General features: G+C 36.9%; 3 protein-coding genes across 3 annotated transcripts in view; all 3 read left to right on the top strand.

The window, feature by feature from the left end:
- The first annotated feature begins 1,832 nt into the window (after positions 1-1,832).
- Positions 1,833-11,312, top strand: LOC135691423 (enoyl-CoA delta isomerase 2). Its single transcript, XM_065209284.2, has 8 exons — positions 1,833-2,056; positions 3,534-3,632; positions 5,259-5,304; positions 8,083-8,228; positions 8,725-8,900; positions 9,164-9,374; positions 9,740-9,883; positions 11,086-11,312. The coding sequence occupies exons 1-8, from the start codon at positions 1,856-1,858 to the stop codon at positions 11,233-11,235; spliced, it is 1,173 nt and encodes a 390-aa protein (XP_065065356.2). The 5' UTR covers positions 1,833-1,855; the 3' UTR covers positions 11,236-11,312.
- Positions 11,313-11,458: 146 nt separating this feature from the next.
- Positions 11,459-18,085, top strand: LOC135691419 (cilia- and flagella-associated protein 100). Its single transcript, XM_065209278.2, has 2 exons — positions 11,459-12,595; positions 16,126-18,085. Exon 2 carries the CDS (start codon positions 16,141-16,143, stop codon positions 17,965-17,967), a length of 1,827 nt encoding a protein of 608 aa, XP_065065350.1. The 5' UTR covers positions 11,459-12,595; positions 16,126-16,140; the 3' UTR covers positions 17,968-18,085.
- Positions 18,086-20,428: 2,343 nt separating this feature from the next.
- Positions 20,429-22,448, top strand: part of LOC135691424 (NADH dehydrogenase [ubiquinone] iron-sulfur protein 6, mitochondrial) — a 5,413-nt gene continuing 3,393 nt past the window's right edge. Inside the window, exons 1-2 of the mRNA XM_065209285.1 lie at positions 20,429-20,614; positions 21,794-21,847. Coding sequence (XP_065065357.1) covers positions 20,471-20,614; positions 21,794-21,847 — 198 coding nt within the window. The 5' untranslated portion in view covers positions 20,429-20,470. The remainder of the gene's footprint in view (positions 20,615-21,793; positions 21,848-22,448) is intronic.

The raw sequence follows: 22,448 nt of genomic DNA, 5'->3' as shown, positions 1-22,448 counted from the left end.
GATTTGATACCTGTGAAGATTTCAATGAAGATTTCAACCACAAATATCTCAAATAAAGTAACAAGTAAAAAATTCACCGAATCATAGGGGCACTTAAGTGGTGGGGCAAACATATTCCACTGGTGGGGCAATGAAAGGGGCTGGTGGGGAATTTCCCCACCACTTTATATCTTAAAAAATGCCCTGATTGTGTGGTGTTATTCGAGTGTTTCGTTGTCCTTCTTGATTGAATTTCCACTTTTTCATTTATCAAACCTCTTTCTAGTCTCCTTTCGATTTTTCACCTCGTTTTCCTGCTACAATAGATTATCAAAAGTTGGCGTTGCATGTCATAACTTTTATTTTATTTTCAAGTATTTACATTTTAAGTAACTTTTCATTGCTTTTGAACAGATACTATACCCGGCAAATCAACTATTGAACCAGGCAAATAAGCAAAGAGGGAAGAGTCATTAATGACTTTAAAGGAGTAGCAAGAATGTTTTAGAGAGAATTAAGACGCCAGGTATATCTAAAAAAGCAAATTTTGATCACGTTTTTGCCAATAAGAAGATTGTTGTTGAGATACCAGACGGTTAAATTGAAAATGTTCTTGGGATGTTTGCTTTGAACGTCAAACATCGAGATGATATTTATAATTTTACCCTGATAAAGTAAGCTATTCCTGTTCAGAAATGGATCTGATTGAACATGGCAAAATTATCTGCCTAAAAGAAAGCAAAATATTTTAAACGATTGGAAGAAAATGACTGCAAGAAATATTCTGAAAATGTATTTGAAGCTAATCTAAAGGGCGTGGTCGCAAAAATTTTCTGCTCACTTTTGCGTCTTCTAGTTTTGCCCCAGAACCTTCTAGTTTTTGATTTCCTTTTTGAAACACAAATTTGTTTATCTCATCTAAAAAAATCAAGTTTTCTTTAAACAGTTTTCTACTTTGGTGAAATGCACAGATCTACAGTTTGTACATTCTTCCTTAAAGTCCTAAAAAGTATTCTGCGAATCTGACTCCTGATATTTTTAAAAATTTGCTTACTTTGCAGATGACGATTTATCACGAATCATGTAATGTTTTAACTGCCTCTAAACTTTCTGACTGAAATTCAAGTGTATGTAGGCTGGACCTAGCTCATAGCTTTTCTAGCAAAAGACCTCATTTGCTCTAAATCCTGCCCAGCCCAGGCCTGCGTACTTCTTTTAACATTTGATTTATAATCTGTTTCAAAAGATTACTTCGAAAGACATCTTTACATAAAGACAAACATACCTGTGAGGTATCTTGTATTCAAACTCCCAGGGGGTACTCCCGTTAAGGCTTGGCAAGGGATCCAGTCGATTTGAGGGTCTTACCAAATGGCTTCTAAATAGCCCAGTTTCGATAAACACACTACGGCTTAGTTTAGCTTGCGATTTATTATAGACAATGAACAAGGTTTTATCTTTCCCGAATCAACAACAGTCAATGGCGAAGAAATTTTTCAAAGAAGGACCAGGCGCGTACAAAGAAATGGATGCTACCAATTATATATTTTCCTTCCTTTTGCTGCCATTTAAGAGTTATTGTCAAAAACACTGCTATTTCAGGCACCGCGAAGCGTTGAGAAAGTGGGGAGTCTAAAAAAAGGGGGGGGCTAAACCCGTATAAAAAGAGGCTTTTCTGGTAGTTTGATACTTAATATATGACATTTTTTGCAAAAAGAGGGGGCTAAAGCCCCCCAGCGCCCCTGCTCCGCGGTGCCTGTACTTGAGGGTAATTTTTTAACATTTTAGCTTTGGCCCTCATAGACCCTGACTGGACCCCCTGCTAGGCCGTAATGAAAGTAACCCCCTGGGCTCTGACCGTTACAATTTTGCAAACATGGCTGCGAGTTGTGGACGATTTTTTAGCCGCGTACTTCTATCTCAACCCAGCCGCAGCTGTGTAGTCTCTAAAGCTAGGGTATTCAGATACTCTAGTACGCTTCAAAATGACTTTGAAAAAGCAAAGGAAAGGCTTAACACGCTCAAAGAAGATCCAGGCAATGAAACAAAACTGAAGATTTACGCTCTGTTCAAGCAGGTCAGTTAGCTTAGGCCCTCCAAAGTTGAACTTTGAACTTCTGCAGTGTCCATTCACATTCAACTGTTCATGCAAGGTTTTTAGCACTATCCTAGAATGTGCCAAGCCTTTCGATTTTTTTCTTAATTAGGCTAGGCTTGTAGGCCGATATGATTTTGAGATAGGGCATTCACATGAGTACAGGCAGTGGAGGTAGGTATGACACACCTCCAATTGTGATCAACTGTCGGAGTTAAAATTGAATTTTAACAGTGGTGCACCCGAGATTGTATGGTAAATGTTTTATTGAGTCTGGAAATTATATTCTACAAGAAGATGAAGATTTGAAGCTTTCTCGCAAATTTTTGACAAAAGTATTAGGACGATGAATCCGAAAATGGCGGCTCCAAAACTAGTATTCTAACATTGATTGAACAGATCTTGCTGTTTTGGCGGGATTTTAGAAATGGCGTCAGCAAAAACGCGATTCCTAACAAATTCAATTAATTTCCTACCTTTCTATGACAGAAAGATAACAAAATGTCAGGGAGAAATGGAAAATATCAATGTTTTATTTTCAATGCGGAAAACACAAAAGTGACCAGAAAGAGAATGAGAAGCAATAAAATATTTGGGTCCAGCGTGTCATTTATTTGCTGAAACTGTAACAAAGTTTGGTTGCAGCGAGTCTACAACACATGTTATTTAAAAGAACAATAAGTTTACAAAGCAGACTAAAATTAAAAGAATGGTTGGCCAAGGCAGACCTAATGGCGTCGACAAGCTTGCATATGTGTGAAGTCAATCAATGCTGAACATTTTGTCAATTTTTTTAATGGAAAGCCCCCAGGCAAGTACAAAAACAAGTAATGATTCTTTGCAAAGACCATTTATTTTTAAGCAAAACAATAAACCTAGTTATGCTGCAATTGTGACAAAAATTTCCGAAAACAATAACATCATGGTCTTTCAATAACCCCATCAAAGTCAAAGCCTTGATGTAATTAAAAAAAACAACTGGTTTTCATAAAAAGATCCAAGAAGTGCAATCTTCTAAGACCAAAAATGAGCTCTTTTAGACTTATCTTGAGATTCCTCCTGTATCCAAAGAAATGTTGTTGCAAAATCATTTCAGTGAGTTTCAGTGCAAAGGGCGGCTGCCAGATTTCTGGAGGCCATCTGACAAAATATGAAATAAAGCAAGTTGTTTTTGTCTAAAAAGTTTTTTTTTACAATGTATTAACTTTATGTTTATTTCTACATTTTGGTAAAATTGCAATCAAAAATTTCAACCAGCAATCTTGCTATGTTCCACCAATTTCCTATGTTGTTCCTTGAGCATAGGGTTAACCACATTTGCTTTGAGAAGATTGCCCTAATACTTTTGTCAGGTAAGTGTATTTACTGCCTCCTCTCTATTTAATTATTTTCTCTTTATGAAAAAGCTCTAAAAACTATAAAAATAAAGATAATTTTAAAACCTTTCTATCTACTTTAGAGCACTGTTGGAAAATGCAACTCTCCAAAACCTGGTGCATTTGACTTTGTTGGGAAAGCTAAGTGGAATGCTTGGGATTCCTTAGGAGATTTGAGTCAGGTAAGATTGTCTTTATTGATAAGGTGGGAAATTTTTTGGAAATAGATAAAGGAAATAGAAAAGGAGAATTTTTTGCAAGAGCAATAAACTGCCCACGTGAATTGGCGAAGAAGGGCGATCACCCCTCCAACACTTCATTTCAAACCAAGTGCTTCAGGACTTTAGGGGGAATTAAGGTATTATCTAATCACAACTGACTAATCTTTGATTTTCTAAATACGCCATTACCCCCAGTTTGTAGCCAAAATATTTGATCTAATGATTTATAATGTCAACAATGAGAAAACTTGTCCAGAATTACGGAAAGTTGGCAACTTCTGGATGAAACGACGGAGTTATACACATTTGTCGGACGGGGATTTTCTCGAAAATGATGCACGGGATACATAATTTTTACAAAGTTTTAAGGATTTGTGGAATTCTTCACCTGTTGTCTTGTAAAAACATCTTTGAATGAAGGTCCTATTAACAATTTTTAGCCCCGGAATTTTGGCTAAAAATAACCTGAACACTGGATATCTATCCCAAACTTTGGTAGCATTTGTGTCCTAAACGACGTTCTGCTAGAAGGCTTTGCGTGAAATCCTTGACGATGCCACATGAAAATGTGAATTGAATAATAGTGACAACATCAATAGTAACATTTGTTGCTAACTTCTCTCTAACTTTACCTTTCTCTTGCGGGTGATACATGTTTTTGCGAGGGCGGTCAATAGCCCGCGTCAATATTTGGTGAGGGCGATGGCAAGGACGATCGCCTGTGTTAAAACGAAGAGGCCTGACTATGTCATTGATTTTTCAGAATGACCTGCAGTATTTATGTTGCTTATCAGGGTTATCATTTTCTTCCACTTTCATGTATGGCAATTTTCAAAGTGCATTTTCAATTATATATACCCATTTTTGCAGTAGAGCAATGTGAATGCAGGACCAAAACTGACTCATTTTGATTTGTTTTAAATTAACGTGGAGGAGGCCCAAAAGTGCAAATCTGAGTGGAATTTTGATTTTTGGGTTTCTGGTTATATCACTGTCTTTAGTTTGTAAATGAAAATTTTAAAAACAAATGAAAAAAGAGATGATGCAAAAAGGATAGGTCAGGCTATCATAGTTCTATTTTCAAGCAACTTGACCAACCCTGCAATTTGGTATTTGCTGTTTCTTTTTGTCTTGTCTCTTGCCTGAGAACCAACTTTTGGCTGTATCTTGCTTGCCAAACAACTCATTGGCCCATGCCAATTATTTTGCCTGTGCAATGGCAAATCACCTGTTTTAAAATACAGAGGCCTGCACTTTTACTGATCCCTATCATGGATTACCTGTTCAGCCAAGCTTGATTCTCTTTCAGATTTCAGATAGGTTTTTAATGCCATAATTTTATTAATTGTTTTTGAACAAACATTCATTCTAGCAGTATATTGATTGATCAACATTGAGGTTTTTATTTCCCTGAATGCAGCATCTTGTGTGAAATGTTGTTCAATATACAAAGCTTCCTTCAACCTGCTCATCTATTTTAAGTAGTCAACATGTTGTTATTTGAGCCTTTTAATCATGAGTTTTAACCTTTCAACTCTTGATTGACATGCTATGAGTAATCCTTCTGCTTTCAAATTATCTTCATAGGATGATGCCAAGAAGAAATACATAGAACTTGTTGCTGAATTGGCAGGTGAGAAATTTTGTGATTTCATTGGAAATGATAACAAACGTAAAACGTAGTTTGTATGGCTAGGCTAAAAGGAGTATTATTTCATTTTTCAAATTTATTTTATTTTAAAATTCTATTTGACTACATCCTCATTTTGTTTCTTTGTTCCTGACTATTATTTATAATTTGATCATTGTAAGATTCACAGAATCCACCAGGCCGCATATCTTGCATTTGCACTTTCTTTTCACAAATAATTAAGTTACTTATAATTAACTAGGTGGATATTACATTATATTATATTGGAAATTTTATTTAGCAAATAGAGACAACTATTCTGATGTTAATGCTTCTGTTGCTGATAGATTCACACTTTTTTACATATTTAGACTTTTTAATATTTCTTTTGAATTTTGTTGTTTTGTTTTTTGCTAAAGGGCCCAGGCTAGATAAGTGCCTGCTTTTCCTGTGATGCGTAGATCACTATTTTAACCAATGTAGTTGGTGTAGGTTGTAAATATAATTTGTCACACAGAAAGGTTTCATCCAAGGAAGCACAGCCCGTATACTAAAGGAAACTAGTGTTTCCCAACTAGTCTGAAGGTTCTCCTGAATGTTGCCTGATGTTGGTTTGAGGGAAAAGCCCTACCTTTGGGGGTGTAAGAATTTTGACTGTCCCCTTCAAAATAATTCTGTTTTAAGATTGGTGTTACTCATTCTGAAAAACAGGCTTTGTTTAGAGTAGCCAGAGATTGCAGCATCAAAAACCAATGATTATTCTACTAGCTGAATGGCTAAATAAAATTGGTAAAGGATTTACTAGGCACCTCTTGATATCTTTGCTATAGCCAAGACAGTTGTTTTATCTCTTCCAGCTATATATATGTATTAAACTATTGTTTATTCTCAAAATCATTTTAATAGGCATTTAAACTGAATTTGGATAGCTATCTGGGTAGAAAGTAGTTTTAATTTTTGTTTGCTGAAAATAATGCATGTAGGTAGTTCAAAGCCATTTGCTTTTTATATGTCACACAAACTATATATTTGAAGTACTGAAATTCTGAAAAAATGAGCTATCAATGATATCACAAAGGTCAATTTACGCAAGAATATTTTCATTCTAGGTGACTCAACCTAACAATATTTGATTGTGACATGTGAAGAATTCAGTCAAACTTTGTGACATTTATTTAAAGACTTGGTTTTGAACTAGCTGATGCTATTTATTTCAGTCCTTTTTAAATTTGATCATGAGCTGCAAGGCATCCAACGTTTATTTTTGTTGCCTTTCTTTGTCTTGTCATACCTAGTTAGGAAGAATTCGATTGTCTTCTTGACACTTTAACCTGATACATAACAAGTGGTATCTAAAGGCTCACACATTATTGATACCATTATGAAAGAGGGGAGTAGGCCAATTTTAAGACTTGTTGATGTGATACTTGGATAAAGGAGTCTCAGTAGTATTTAAGACGTCCCATGCATATAGCAATGTATCTTCAATATATGTTGTATTTATAACACGAAATTGCTACGTTAAAAAGACATTATTATTTAATAACCCCAAAAAATTGATACCAGCATTGCATTTAGTCAACCTTTACCAAAGAATATTGCTAGAAATTCCACAAAAAGATGGCATGCTTCCCATGGCATGCTTTTTTTACAGTTTGTTCCATCCTGATATGCAAAGAAAGTGTTTCTAGCGTAGGAAATTCAAAGGAATTCGTTTGCAACTTGGTTTATAGAAATATCACAAGGAGTAGAATCAAATGTTATAAAACGTTATCAATCACATATCTGATTCTTAAAGTTGAACTTTACACTATATAAAATAACTGTAATAATGGGTTAGCAAGAATGGATAATCAATTGGTCAAGCACATAGAATTTTCTTTGTGGGTTTGGAGGTTTCGCTCCAACAGTAGGACTAGAGTAATTTAAAGCGACAGCGGTAAAACTCTTCCTATGTATCCCAAGTTGAATTTTCTTGTTTCTGATTTGCAACATATAAGCAAACAGCCTTATTAGAAGTATTTCTTCCTATAAAAAGTCTTTGCTAGCACATTTGATAACACACTAGAGAAGGCACTCGCCGATTTCAGCAGTCTGTGGAGATTCTGTTTCAGGGTGGTTATCTCTAAATAGTTTTAGCTTTAGCCAGAGGAACATTTATTCCCTGTACTCAGCTCGATTCAAAATTATCGCCTTCTTCACTGGAAAGACTCTTTATTATATCACTGTTCAAAACGACAACAAAATACAGTATTTGTGCCGCCCCTGATTAAAATAGACATGACTGGCTATGATTATATCTGGTTCTGGCTATGAACGGCACTTAAAAAAATCGATAACAAGAATCTTATAAAGTAAAGTAAACTAAATATGAAAATTTTTTATGATTAAGCACTTTGTGTAGCATGGCACCATTCCATTTTGGCATGCGCTAGCACACGCTCTGATCATTAAAGTTGCTTTGACATTTTTCGCATCGACAGTTATCGACAGTTGTTATCAGTTCTGAGTTAGAATTTCGAACAAGGAATTCCTGGTGAAGATCCATCTTGATTCCAAATCTCAGATTAAGAATCATCTTAATGAAAGGATGTTAATTCAATGAAAGTGTTTGCTTGTGAGCTTCAATGTCTCGAGCGTTTAAAATATTTATAGAAAGGCGGCGATCTCTTGAAAAAATAGGGTAGTCGGCGTATTGAACCAGCAAACAAAGTTCAGAATCAGGCGTTGTCAAGGTTAAGCGATGAATGCCTTTGTACCTCAATTGAATTCCTTCTTTAGGTCCTGAAGCTCCAGCGGATTCAGATGCGGGAGTCGAGAGTGAAGCGGAGAAGCCTAGATTTGAGGATATAGTTGTTACTAACGAAAATGGCATATGCACAATAAAGAAAAATCGACCAAAGAAGAAGAATGCAATTACTTGGAAGGTGATCAATTTAGCTGTTGATGCTACGGATAGATTTTAAGCCGCAACCACTTCTTTGCGGATTGAATTTCTTGTCTACACCAACCATTCCATATTCTTTCCTCTGTGAATTCTTTTTTTGCAGCTTGCACCTTAAAACGCCTGATTTAGAGATATGTTTGTCCGAGCTCGTAATATCGAGACATTAAAGAATTCGATTGCGGCGCTAAATAATAACGGCTACTCCCTATTTAACAAACTTATATGAACTCTCTTGGTGTTGCAACTTAGAAGTGCCTTGTTTTAAACACAAAAGCTTGTGCAGTTCTGTCTACATGGCTTTGATTGCTATGTTAAAGACCGGTAAACAGTGATCTTCAGTGGATGTACCCTGTGTATGGTCAGTTTTCTAAGCACATTCTGGATACCTTTTATAGTACTCTTTATTATTAGTAATTAAGTTTGCATCAAATGGTTCATATGAGAAAGCAATGAATCTTCTATTTACTCTCCTGCAGATGTATTCAGAAATAATGGAGGCTTTGGAAGATGCTGACAAAGATGCAAGCGTCAAACTTGCTGTCATTACTGGAGAAGGTGATTTCTACTGCAGTGGAAACGACTTGAGCAATTTCACTAATATTCCTCCTGAAGGACCGCAGAAAATGGCAAGAGATGCCAGGGACGTGTTAATGTAGGTATCATTATCTGCATGAAATTCCTCATTGTTATTTTGAATAATACACTTCGTGTATTGTTGTTCTACTTCTCCCTATGTCAGTCGTTCGTTGCTTCACACACGTAACAATCTTATTTCGTGTAATTTTCAAAGAGAAATTTTGTTGTAACAATTGAAAAATTCAGTAGCGTCGATTTTGACAGTTTTACAAAGAAGCAACAATGTTCCAGTCTCTTCTTTTGTGATGTACTAATTTTTGTTCCATTTTCCGTTTCCAGGAAATATACCAATTCCTACATTGACTTTTCAAAGCCACTTATAGCTGCGGTTAACGGTCCAGCTGTTGGCATCGCTGTGACAGTTCTTGGTCTCTGTGATTTAGTTTATGCATCAGATAGTGCCACTTTCCACACTCCCTTTATGTCTCTTGGACAAAGTCCAGAAGGCTGCTCTTCATTAACCTTCCCAAGAATCATGGGATACGCCAAGGTATATTTTCGATGAAATTTTCATTCGTGGAATGATATGAATTTTCAGCTTACTTAAACAAGTTCGAAGGCAAGAGGTTTTATTGGGAGATGAAATTTTAATGGAGAGTTTGAGAAAATCTTACTGAATGAAAGCAAGAATTTTGTGACATTAAGTGTTTTTCTGACAATTAATTATATTTGATTTTAATAGAAATATAAAAGATCAGAATGAGAGTTTGCTTATTTTCCCTAAAAAGCTTCCCTATCCTGCTTACAGCTCTATTCGTTATGAACCGTGCCCTAGAGAGGCCTTAAATATTTCCTCAAAGACACGACTGTCACTGTTTTTCGTCTTTAAGTGGGAGGCTTTGAATTCTCTTTTAGGCAAATGAAGTGCTCCTCATGGGGAAGAAACTGACTGCACAGCAAGCCTATGATCGAGGTCTAGTCACTGATGTTTTCCTTGAATCAGAATTCAACCGTGAGGTGCAGAAAAGAATCACAGAAATGTCTACCCTTCCTCCAAAAGTAAGTAAGCTTTTTGTATCGCATCAAATAGAGCGACCGCCTTAAAAGGAGAGAACCATGCCTCTCCCCACGCCCACTTTTCAACAGAAAGTCACTTGAATTTTGACACTGCCATTTGCACTAGGGTGTTTACTGGAAGTTTAATGTGGTTATTTAAAATTTATGTTGTTGGTGCGGCGACAAAAAGGATATTTTGTATATGTATTTTATCTTGCTGATTAATTATTTATCATAAAGAATTTTTGAAGATTCTATAGTTTGGATGGAAATGCAAGCGGATGTTCAATTTATTTATAATGTTTGTATTAGGTTTTTGAAAAAGTACCGGGACTAATAATAAGTCTGCGAGGTTTTTGTCCTAATTAAAAGCCAAGAACAAGGTCTGCAGTTGGATACTGTTGCGGTGGTTGAAAATGTTTGAGGAATTTGATATAAGTATGAGCTAACTCACACCGTCTGGCAATAGAACTGATCTTCTCGTCCATCTTGCGCATATAGTATCGTCATCTCTCCATTTAGGACCATCTTCCTGCACCAAAAAAGCAACGCTACTCACTCAATGACTTAACGAGTTCCTTACAAGCTATTCTTGAGAATCCATGAAAAAACCAATTACTGAATAGAATTTTGAAATATATTGATTGTTCCTGTCCTTGAGTAGGGTAAAATGCATCACAAAACTGAAGTTATTTCCGTAATGGACAGAGCGAATTTCTGCCGTCACAGAACTTGTATCTCATCTAGCTTAAACTATGCAACTTTAGCTTATGTGTAGTACATTTAATTTGCTCGTTCCCATCCTCTGCTATCAACAAACATTTCCCTAGAGCATTATGTCTTTAACCCTTTTTTATATTACTAATGAAAAGTAAAATGCTATGTTGTATCAATAATGGGTTAATCCCTGGTACGTCTATTTTAAAAGTTTGTTTACATAATTGATTATGTTGCAGCTTAACTATGTAACCATTGAGCGTGCATTGCTAAGCTCTTGAAGTTGAACTTACATTTTACATGTGTTTGAACCGACGCATAGGGTATAATATAACCCCGTGATAACCAAGAGTCATTCTTACTGGTCAACATCTATGCTTGGTCAACATCTTACTGATCTTTTTTTTACATTTTAACCTATGAGTTACTCTTACTGGTCAACATGTATACGTCTGATCTTTATTTACATTTTTCTGTTCTTTCCATAGTCTCTTACATATTCGAAAGCTCTTATGCGTGGAATAGACGTGAAAGATCTAAAGGAGGCCAACGAAAGAGAATGTTTGAGACTTGAAGAACGTTGGCTATCGGAAGAGTGTATGAACGCTGTAATGAGCTTTTTGGCGAAACGAAAATGAAACATTTTCTTTATGTAAAATTCATTAGTAGCTCTGTTTTGAATCTATTTGATATTGAATCATGAAATTAAGGCGTAGTCGGACTATATACTTTCTTAAAGCCTTCTACAAGCCCGAAATTATATAGCATCGTCTGCCTTGTTGAATTGAATCTCAATATGTTTTACATTTGAGTGAGGCAGCTAATTTCTTACTTGAAAAAATTAATTTTCTCTCTCATTCGGGACCCTAGATTACTTCCAAGCAAGAAAGCAAGTTTTATCTTCATTTGGAAATTGCACAATACTGGGATGAGAAATATATATTTAGTTTTTATTTGTTCTATCTAAGCAATAAGGATTTTATAGCTGAATGAGGGTTTGTGGTAATACTACAGACTATGTTGCTCGTCAGCCATCGAACGTCAAGCGGTCTTCACATGTGCAAGGAAAAAAACAATACGAACATGATTTTTATATCCTTAGAGCTAATGCTCACTTGTACGCTCGAGTTGGTAAATTGACAGGTACACTTAGTTAATAGGCCTACTTCTTTTTTACAAAGTACCGAATTATGGATACTTAAAACTCTAATTGCTGTGGCCTTATAAAAGACCAAACGACTTCCTACTATGAGTACCTAAGCCGCAAACATTAACGGCAGTAAAAAATGAGAATTGCCGTAAAAAACTGCCTCACGGTTTTGACATTTTCGAAGAGAAAACACCTATTATCATTAAAATTTTGTGACAGTTTGAAAGGTTAGGACCTGCCTTGTTGGTCGCTTGTCTTAGTATTAATTTTAAGGCCTTTAATTTACACTACCAGAATAAAATTATTGCAACTCCCTATTCATAATGGCGTTCATTGCGACTGCAGTTGTAGCAGAAGTGTCAATGTCGAATCCAGATATCGAAATTATATAATTTATACATTGTCGTGAAGAAAAGGTTATTGATTAACTGGCGAATTTGCTGTTGGAGGCCTAAAACAAATTATAGAGATTTGTAATTGGAAAGGTAAATCTTAAATTACAGTCGCTGCAGAAAGGCGGGGGGGGGGTTGTCTCCGAGAAAGCACATTTCTCCATCACTGACCTGAGAAAAATCAGTGATCAGTGATCTCCATCCAGTGACATCCTCCATTGACATCCACTGCAGAAAATCATTTCGAGGCTATTTTTGCCTCGCTTAAACATTGATTCCTTGTTGCTTAGGGACAGCGAATCAATGATTTGTAGAGTTCAGATTAGAGGGCAACAGAAACGTTGAGTCTGTTTTCTTGGAGATCCGTTCCCTACATGCACAGTATTTACTTCATTCAAGTCCGACTTTAATAAAGTGGTCCTTATTTCGAAAGATTTTATTTGCTTTCTCTGCCAGGTAAGTAGAATTCATGCCAATTTCTATTTCACTTGATTTAGTTAGGCCTTCTCGAACGATAATTCAATGTATCATACATTGTAAATAAAAGCCAAGTTATTGAAAAAATAATAATAAACTAATGAATTAGCATGGGTATGCAGGAGTAAAATATAAAGGCCATGGTAAATGGGCGGCAGCTAGGAAAAGAATGTTAGAGTATAGAGAAAGGATAAATCAAAGATGGTAACTGCAACAGTTTCACAACAGATCCTCAAGCCGCCAACATGAAATGTCGTAATTTGCTGCTTGAGTTATGAGAGGATTACACAGCCAAAAGCAATTATGATAGCTACATCAACCCAACCTTTTATAGACAAGGCTGGAAAAACTGCATTTGTTAGCATCTACCCTTTGGGACAGCAACCAGATTGTAAAGTTTGGTCCCCACAAAATAATTTTTATCTTTCATTCCACCTGCGCATTATTAAAAATCTGCCATAGATTCTCACACATTATTTGTTTATCTGGCAATGTTCCCTGTGAAAATTCCACTGTTAGAATTTCTGGCTTCCGATTGCAGGAAAAATTAATGAAGACAGAATATATTGGAAAGCCTTTGATTCAAACTCCATGCAAAATTTTTTATGGCACATCCGTATTCTATAAATTTAAGAATTATCTTTCTGGCATTTCCCATACAGAAAAATTACTTCACACTCTTGGACAGTAATATATTGCAGTTAGGAGCTTCTGCACATAACATGCAAGTTCAAGGAGCACTGCTTCCTGCTCGAATGTTTTTGCTCAAGTTCACAGACAGTGTGCTGTTGCTTGCACCTATGCATTACCAAACTTATACATGTTTTCCAATCAACTATTAATATATCAAAGGGAAAAGTTGATCAATGTCATTGATAAAACAATACAGCCAGTGGCAAGACCACTTCAAGGGAGATTAGATGTACCTGCAAAATATAAGCAAATGGTTTTCTTTGAGCACAGAAGTGGAAGGGAATTATCTATTTTTGTCTTCAAGTGAGTAGAACTGAAAGTTTTGTGAACCTAAAGTGAACTGGAAGTCACTAAATGCAGCTTTACCAATTGTCTTGTCATAAATGACAGGAAATTTGAATTGTACCAGATGATGCATTAAATTGATGCTTTGGTGCAATTTTTTTTAATTGAGGGGTAGTACCATTTGATAGGCATATTCATGAAGCAATTCTTTAGGATATACTTTAGGATAAGTTATTGTCTGAATATTGCAAAAAGGTAAATGAAAATACTGTGCTCCATCAATAAGTTGTAGTCTTATGATTCATTATGCAGTGGTCACTTAAAGAACATTTTTATTGTGTGATCAACAATTCTTTTGCTATATACCATGCAATACATACCATGTTCTTGTATGTCTAAGAGTTTCCTCTCTGCTGTCAGAAGCCAGGGTAGAGTCCTGGGGCCTGGGTCTCAAGAAGGGCCCATTAGAAGTTTTGCTAATGGAAAACAGCTGCTTGTTGGATGGTGATTCATTATTTAAGGACTCATTTGTTGCCAAGTTTATTCTGTTGTTTGCCGTTTGATTTATTGTTTTTTTAACAATGCCACTGCACCACTACTCCTGCACAAGGGCCTGTGTATTTAATAGCCCAAGGGCCATTCTACTCTGTAGTGCATATGCACATTTTTAGGCTGCTAATATGGAAGCTTCATGCAAAATGACAGGTTTAAGAGGTGTATCTTGAAATAAAGAGATGTATATGCTAATAGTTATATTCTACCTTTATTTTATGCATATTTTGACTGGAAGCTAAAGGAAGGGGTACCTTTTTCAACCAAAAATTCCAAAAGTTGCTCTAGACTATTGCCAAAGTAGTCATGCTCTTCGTAATAGGAGTCAGTTTTTGCCAACCTGTTTTCTTTAGTTTCTGCCTCCTGTTTACTTCCAAAATCATGAAATTCAATTTAGGGTTTCCTATAGGCATGGACTTTCTTGTAATTGCATGGTAAACTTATATAAAAACATGATATAAGTTTCCTCTTGTTATGAATAACTCTTATGTAAAATTTGATTGTAAATCTTTTTCGGATTAAAATGCTTTTAATAAAAGCTTTTGAAAATAAGTTTCCAACTGGGCTGCTCAAACCGATTTATGATAAAATTTATCATTGCATCTAGAATTACAAAGTACAGTAATGCTTTGTCCTTATTTGAATACACCTTAAGCATGAAATATTTGGTCACAGTTTTATAATTAGTGTTTCTCAGCAGGGCATGACAGGCACCCCCTTGGGCTGAAAAAAGTGGGGGGTTATGAAAAAAATAGGAAAGGGCTGAAACCAAAACCTTGCCCTGAAGCTTTCTTGATGATACTTTCAGAAAACAAATCTGTCATTTCTTCTTTTCTCTTTTTCTCAAAAACTTTCTTCCTTCAAGTCTCCATGCACTCAACTGCTGATGTTCTCTTTTTCTGTAATGAGTTTGTCTGTTACCAAATAGACTTGGTAGCTAGGTTCAGGGAATAGGAAAAGACAAATCTCTGGCACCAAGTTATTCTGTTTTTGGCTCCAAATTTGTCTGTATCTGGCTTCGCGATCTATTTCCTAAGCCAGGCACGCATTTCCAAGATCAACAATAGTTTAAGCGACAATTTTTGTTATGCTGCTTGTATAGTGCAACGTATCTTCGATCAAATTCTCATGTTCTAGTCTTCTGAATATTTAAATGGTAAAGACATGGCAAGGCAGCCACGTGGGGAGGGGACATGGGGGGCTGTGTCCCCCCAAGTGAAAGTTTTGACAAGAACTTGCCCCCTCTGGCTAGAGTTTTTCCGAATTATATTTTGAAAATCAGGCATAATTATAATTCCGTGAGCTTAATTTAGTCCAAATATATATGTTTGTTATATATCTGTTTGCTTGTTTTAAAGTCTGCCCCCTTCAGGTACGGTTCTTGCTCGAGTTTGCCAACCCTAGCCGACATCTACAGCTCCGTGGTTGTCAGGCAAGGTCATATTTAAAGAAATATTAAGCTCAATAACTTATCGAAAAGTAGACTGCATTTTTCTACTTTTTCCTAAATGCCATGCCCTCAGACAGAGCCATGCCCCCAGACACCCGGTTTCGCCGGCCCTGTTATATTCTGGGCAACATTTAGACTTTCCCTAAAATCTTCAGGTCACTTTCAAAACTGACAATTCTGCTTCAAAAATATTTTATCCCGCCAAAGGCCTAAGCAAGCCCGTCGCTAGCTATTGTGCTTAAGGGGGTTTCCAAGTCCAATTTCCCGACAAAGTGGGCTCCAGCGACGGGCTTGTGACTAAGGTTGCACATGTTTTAGTACCCTTTGCAAGGCTCTTTTACTGAACTTTCCAGCTGACCAAACAAGAAATTAAAGGTCCTTTCCTCTTTGTCTTTTTCCACTTCACTTCTTTCAATGAATTTACAGTGATAATTTGCCAATCTAATGATTTCCCATCTTTTGGAAACTACCTCTTCACTTTGTGCCAACATGATCTATACTTCTAACAGCTATCTGTTCTTTGTTTTAGTTTGCTAGAACAATAATGTCGCGACCTTCAACAATTTCCAAGGTGCAGTCAGTTGCAACAAAATCGCTTTCACCAATTGGAACTTCAGTTTCACGTCAGTCTGGACAAGTGACATTTCCAAGATCTGAGAAGTCTCTGAGTAAGCACTCAGCTTTATCTTTGCTAAATGGAGACAGCGAACCATTTGTTAAGAAGGATGTCAATCCCTTCAAGATGCCTGCAGACCATGATATATTGATGCTGAGAGACAAAGAAAAGCAGAAAAAGAAAAAGGAAAGAGAAACACAGCGTGAACTGAAGGTTCACCAGAAAACAACGTACACATCACGTGTCAATGCCCGGACAAAATCTATGATTAAACCGGCTGCAGATATAGAGGATGACGTATCTATTGATGAGGAGAAGGAGAAAGACGGAGTTTGGACCGTCAAAGAGGATCCGCAATTTGTGTTAACGACCACAAGAGACAGGAATATCGAGAAGGAGAATTTGGCAGAATTTATTTCAAAGAAACGGGAGATGTTTCTTGTACAGTACTCATTGGGCGTGAAAAGAGACGAAATGAGAAAACTAGAAGAGATCGCGCAAGCAGAAGAAAAGAAGTTAGAAATGGCCGAGCAATACTTAGAGGAGGACGCTGCCATGTTTGATGAGTTTTTGAAAGAAAATGATAAGCTGGCTGTAGATGCTATTAAAAATGCAGAAGTCGAAACAAAAGCGAAACTGGAGAAGGTTGCTGAGATTAAAAGAATAAACGCGCAGATGATGTCGATCAAAAGCGAGATATCCAAAAATGAAGATACTTTAAAAGAATACATGCTTTATAAGAAGTTCCTGGATGCACTGGCACCACAAGAATGGAAAGAAGAAAGAAAAAGGCAAAAAACAGCTAAAATGAAAGAAAGAGATAGAATCTCCAAGGAACGAGAAAAAAGCCAATCCAGTATTGGCAGAGGTAGGCGCACTTCAGTAGGGAGTTCTTCTCTACATGAGAAGCCTAGCAGAGGGACTGCGAGGAGGAAAGAGAGCAGATCAAAGGCATCGATGTCATCAGGCCGTAGGAAGAGCTCGCATCATGACAGTGAAGATAGCCGCTCTGTCATTTCAGTAGATATGGTATCAGATGATGAAGACAGCGATGACGATGTTGAACTATTTTTCAGAGATCCACTGCAGCTTCTTGATATTTTCACGGAATTGGAAGAGCAGAATTTATCCTTGATTCAGAACAGTCAGGAAACGGAAGAGGCGCTAGAGGACATGAGAAAAACAATCCAGCAGACTCAGGATAAGATGAATAAAGAGACCGACGCTTTGAAGCAGCAAATCCGTCAGCTCAAGCAAGCTACCAAAGATGAGCAAGAAAAAGCTGCAGAGTTGAAGATGAAGTCAAAGATGTTTTCTTATGGAGAATTCAAAGCGGAGGACCAGGAAAAGATGCTGGCTGAACTGGACAGGAAAGTTGGAGACGTTTACCGAAATTGCATTGGTGACAACGAAGCAAATATAAGCACCCTTCAAATGCTTACAAATATTGAAAACCGTCTAGAGGAACTGTTTGAGATTATTGAAATGCTTCCTCAAGATAAGGTTGAACTCGCTGAGAAAGCTAAAGAAAAGGAACGACGCTTAAGATTAAGAGAGGAAAAACTTGAAGCGCAAAAGAGACACCAGGAGGAAAGACTCCGCAGGGCATTGGAGAGAGCGCAAGCTGAACCAAAGAAAAAGCAAGGAAGGAAACTGAACTTTAGGTCAGCACCTCCGCAAGCTAAGAAGAGAGAAGACACCACAAATGAAAAACAGGATAAGGAAGAAGAAGAAATGAAGTACTTTTTTACATAGATTAAATCGCGATAACGAATCATCTCCTCAGAAACTCAGTTCAGACCTCAGTATGCAAGATATTATGTTGTATTTTAATTAACAATCGTAAAAGGAAATAATGACTCAGGTCCTCGTATTCTTCATGTTTTTTCCACAAAATTATTTCCCTTGCTGCTAAAACTACAAGCGGGAAAGGTTTCTTGTGCTAAACGTAAAAGTTCTGGCAATTCTGGTATAAAGCTACAGAAGACAAATAGCAAGAAATGTCTCATTTTGAACTATATTCTTACTAGATACATGTCTAGATCTTAGCAGCTATTGTGCAAAGCATGGATTGTGTCAAGGAACAAAAATATTGCAATAAGCAGAAATTGCATCTTTGCTGTGAAAAGATAAGGATACCATCTTTCATGCAAGCTTTTTTGTAAATTTTTCCCACTGAAAATAGACATTTTAAAGTTTCTTTCAAGTGTGGATTTTAGATTTTTACCATTTCAATTTATTGAATTACGGGTTAAGAAGAAAAATAAATATCTTTATTTGCTGTAAATATTATACCCAGAATTTCATTCTTCGTTCCTTTATTGTGATTTGTTTACGATTGTGTGCTGACGGTCATCAAGACCGTGATCTTTTCACGCCTAACTAAAAAATAATCTTATTTTCTACTCTAGAAACCTCCGGAATCTAATCCACATATGTATAAATTTTAAACAGGTAGTCGAAATTAGGACAATAATAATTTTTAAACTCGCGATATTGGAAGCATTATTACATATTTACTTTGAAGCAAAAGTTGTAATTTTAGCTAAAAAGGACTTCTAGATCAATTGAGAAGGGGGGCTTTGAGGTCGTTGTTGGGTGTTATTTTCTAGCATTGGATCAAAAACTATTTTATGGTCGTTTTGTAGACAAAGGATGCCTCGGCTCCTTGCTCTACAAAAGTTTATGATCAAAATTGTTGTTTATAACTTGCAGATGAGTTTCTAAAATTTGGTCAAAATTGTTGCAAACTATGCGTAGCTTAAGGTCCTTTGTGTAGCATAAACAAAATCTTAAAGATAGACATGTAAAATGTATGTAATAAGTGCAACGTAATGATTTGTTTATATATAGCTTGTGATAAAAGCAGTGGCGGCTCGTGACTTTCACAGTTGGGAGGGCAGACCATCAATATTGCGATAATCGATAGAAAGAGTTTGCAAATTTTTCACTGTATTCATGGTTCGATGTTGATCGTCATGGAGCGCAGAAGAAAAAGCATATATAGATGTGGTTGTTGTTTAGCGATGATGTCATTATATGGGCAAAATTTTTCTTGCCCCGAATTCCTCCAATTGAGCCAATCACAGGCCGCGTTTCGCAATGCTCGAGGTCGAAAATTAGCTTGTGCGCATGTCGGCTAGGGGCAAAAAAAACTTTGCCCGTAAAATGACATCATCGCTCAAGGCACTAGCGAGCCAGAAGCGAGGCTAAGGACGAGACGGGATAGCAAGGAGCTTTTTCTAGAAGAGATACAAATTTATATAATTAACCTTAGTAAGACTATCTTCAAAATTAAATATGAATATCATAGTTTTCCTCTGAATCTTCTTGAGCTTGAGAGGGCATTGCCCCAGATGCCCATTAGCAAAAGCCGCCACTGGATAAAAGTTTGCGCTTGATCGTTTTATTTATTCTGAGTATTGGTTGTTGGTACAGCTCAGGGGGTAAACCATGCCTAATTTGGAACGGGGATGTGCCATTTTTGCTTAAATTTTGGACCCATAATTCCGCCAATGTCTGAAAAAAATGTGACCCATAGTTCCGCAAACATGATGAAGACTATACCCATTATTCTGCAGAGCAAATAAAAATTTTAAAGTACATAAAAAATCATTAACCAAACTTTGCATGTCCTATGCCCCAAAATTCTTCAAATGGTACCCATAGTTCCACACAAATTTCAAAAATTAGAACCAATAATCCCCCCCCCCCTCCGAGTAGTACATGCAGACTGTGAAGCCCGGGGCCAAACTCATCCGCGGGCTTCTTGTTCTTTACAATTTCTATCTTTTACGCATGGGGCCCCTTTTGGCTACCACAAGCGCGAGGCCTCGGGCCATGCCCTCTGGATCCCCCTTAAAACCGCAACTGAGTACAGGGGAGGAAATCTAGATGAAAACGAAGGGGCAAGACACTCAAGTCTCGTCTGCAGCGTGGACTTGATCTCGGCCTTTTGTTAGTTTGAGGAAATCCTGATTGTAGTGCCTTTTCATGACAAAATTGCTAAAAACTTGTACAAAATTTTCTTATGACAGCAAATAGCCCATTAACAAGGTGTCTACAGAACATCGAAAAACAATGATAGTTACAAACTAATTAGTAGAAGCTGGGAAATATTTTTCAAAAGCCCTTTTACTGAAGCCTGCCCCCCCTCCCTTGTCCTTTGGTCGTTTCACTTTGATACCTCTAATGACCAGCCTCGATTTCTTTTGTAACCTCTCTCTGGTTGACAGTGGTCACTTGCTCAAGAAAAAAGATGGCTGGCGTTTTACGAATAGCAAGGTGCGTCGACCGGCACCTATTGCCTGCTATAAAAGAGGTGAATCGTGCAATTTCAACGTCCGTAGTTTGCTTGGATCACCATCTTTTATATAAAGACAAAGTTACGCATACCGGACAGGTACTGACAACTTAATTAATTAATTAGCTACAGCTTCTAATTTGACATGTATGTAAATGTTCAATCTAATCATTGATCAATGGCATCTTCTCTTCTAGCACTTTTTGTCAATTAATCTATTATTTCTTGCACTCTGAGCATTATACCGATACTTGGTCATGCTCAGTAACGATGTAGAAGAAGATAGAAGTCGAAGTAGAATTGCTTTCTTTCCTGTTATGTTGTTGGACTACTGAAAACAGTCTGGTCCTGAGACAGTTTTACTCTTGTTCTGATGAAGCCCAGTTTGTTGGGGCGAAATATAAGCCACAGTTAACATACGTGTCTTAATTGTACATGTCTTTTTTGCTAGGGTTTCCTAACCCTGTATACATTACATATAGAGGTCATGTTTATAGGGCTTTGTTTATTGACTAACTGCATCTTCCTCTTCCCAATAACTCTTTCACATTACTATTTTTTCGGAGAAACCGTAGGCTTACCCTTGAGAATAAATGCAATGAGAACATGTGTGTCATCCGTTTGCCAACTCTCAAGACTTTTTGAGTTTTTGAATCATCAACCTCCTCCCCAGGGTGAAATCCATGTAAAGCTCATGCCAGACCAGTCGTGGATTTAGGGGGGGGGCAACTAGGGGCAGTCACCCCTCCTTCACTGAGTTGAAGCAAGTCTAGCACGACTTTTGAAGTGGAAATTTTGCACCCTTGTGAAGAATGAGAAGCAGGTGAAAAAGTTTCTGAGACTTCTAAATTAATTTACTTCAAAGATTTCCTTTAAGTATATAACATTATTGTGAAAAATTTCCTTACAAATTGAATACAGCTTACACTGATCATCAATTTCTGAAAAATTCTTCAAATTTTCTCTGAATCCAGGCCTGCATCGACATACACAATAAACAATAGAAAGACAATGGGAAATCGTTAGTCTATGCCCGATATCTCCGGCGTAAGCTACATAGATTCCACTGCTGACTGCTGTTTTTACCTAATTGCTTTTTGTTAACAAAGAAAAATGAAAATATTGCTGCTGGTTCTTGTTTGCTTAATTTATTAAAACCATGGATATTTCACAATATCTTTTTTGGTTTGATCAGATAGATTGTAACATTATCTCATAGCAAATTTCTTAGATTGTCTCAAAGCAAATTTCTTAGTTGTTTTTATTGTGAATCTTTAGGTATTTGAAGATAATGATTTTCAAAGGACAAGATTTGTAGACAAGCAAAAGGAGGTTAGTACTCTAAGAATTGTTTTGATATTCATTTCAGTTTGATGTTTTTTTTAACCAAACCATTGTCTGATACTGGTTTTTAGGCCATAACTCAGAGTGCATCTTAGAACCGCCCTGTTCTAACAGCAAGCATTGATTTTAATTTGGACATTAAACTAGCTAGCATGAAGTGTGTTCACACACACACATTGGGTAGCCAAGGCTTGCTACATAAAGACCAAGTATAGCTTAACAATATTTTTAATTGCAATGTGTTTGACACCCAGATTGGATAGTCTGGTAAGGATTGGATAGCTGCAACTGAACATTGGTTTCTCAAAGTTTGCAAGTTTAAGACCAAAATGCTTGTGTCCCAGTAGGGTCCAAAGGAACACATTTGGTGTGTGTCTGCAGGATTCCCAGAACTTGAAACTGATGTTAGGTGCAGTCAATTTTGAAAAAAACTCCCATAAACTAATTGATTTGATCGTTTGTGATAGGCAATCAAATATGTGCATGGTTCATCGGTGTCAGAAATGCCCTGGCATTAGCAACGTCAAAGATCTCCTTACAAGCATTTTTTCGAAGGAGAGAAACATTGCAGTGTAGATGACAGCGATGA

This window comes from Rhopilema esculentum, chromosome 4 (genome assembly GCF_057945365.1).
Source record: "Rhopilema esculentum isolate cy_ngs chromosome 4, ASM5794536v1, whole genome shotgun sequence".
Taxonomy (NCBI): Eukaryota; Metazoa; Cnidaria; class Scyphozoa; order Rhizostomeae; family Rhizostomatidae; genus Rhopilema; species Rhopilema esculentum.
This window is presented reverse-complemented; position numbering and strand designations above follow the sequence as displayed.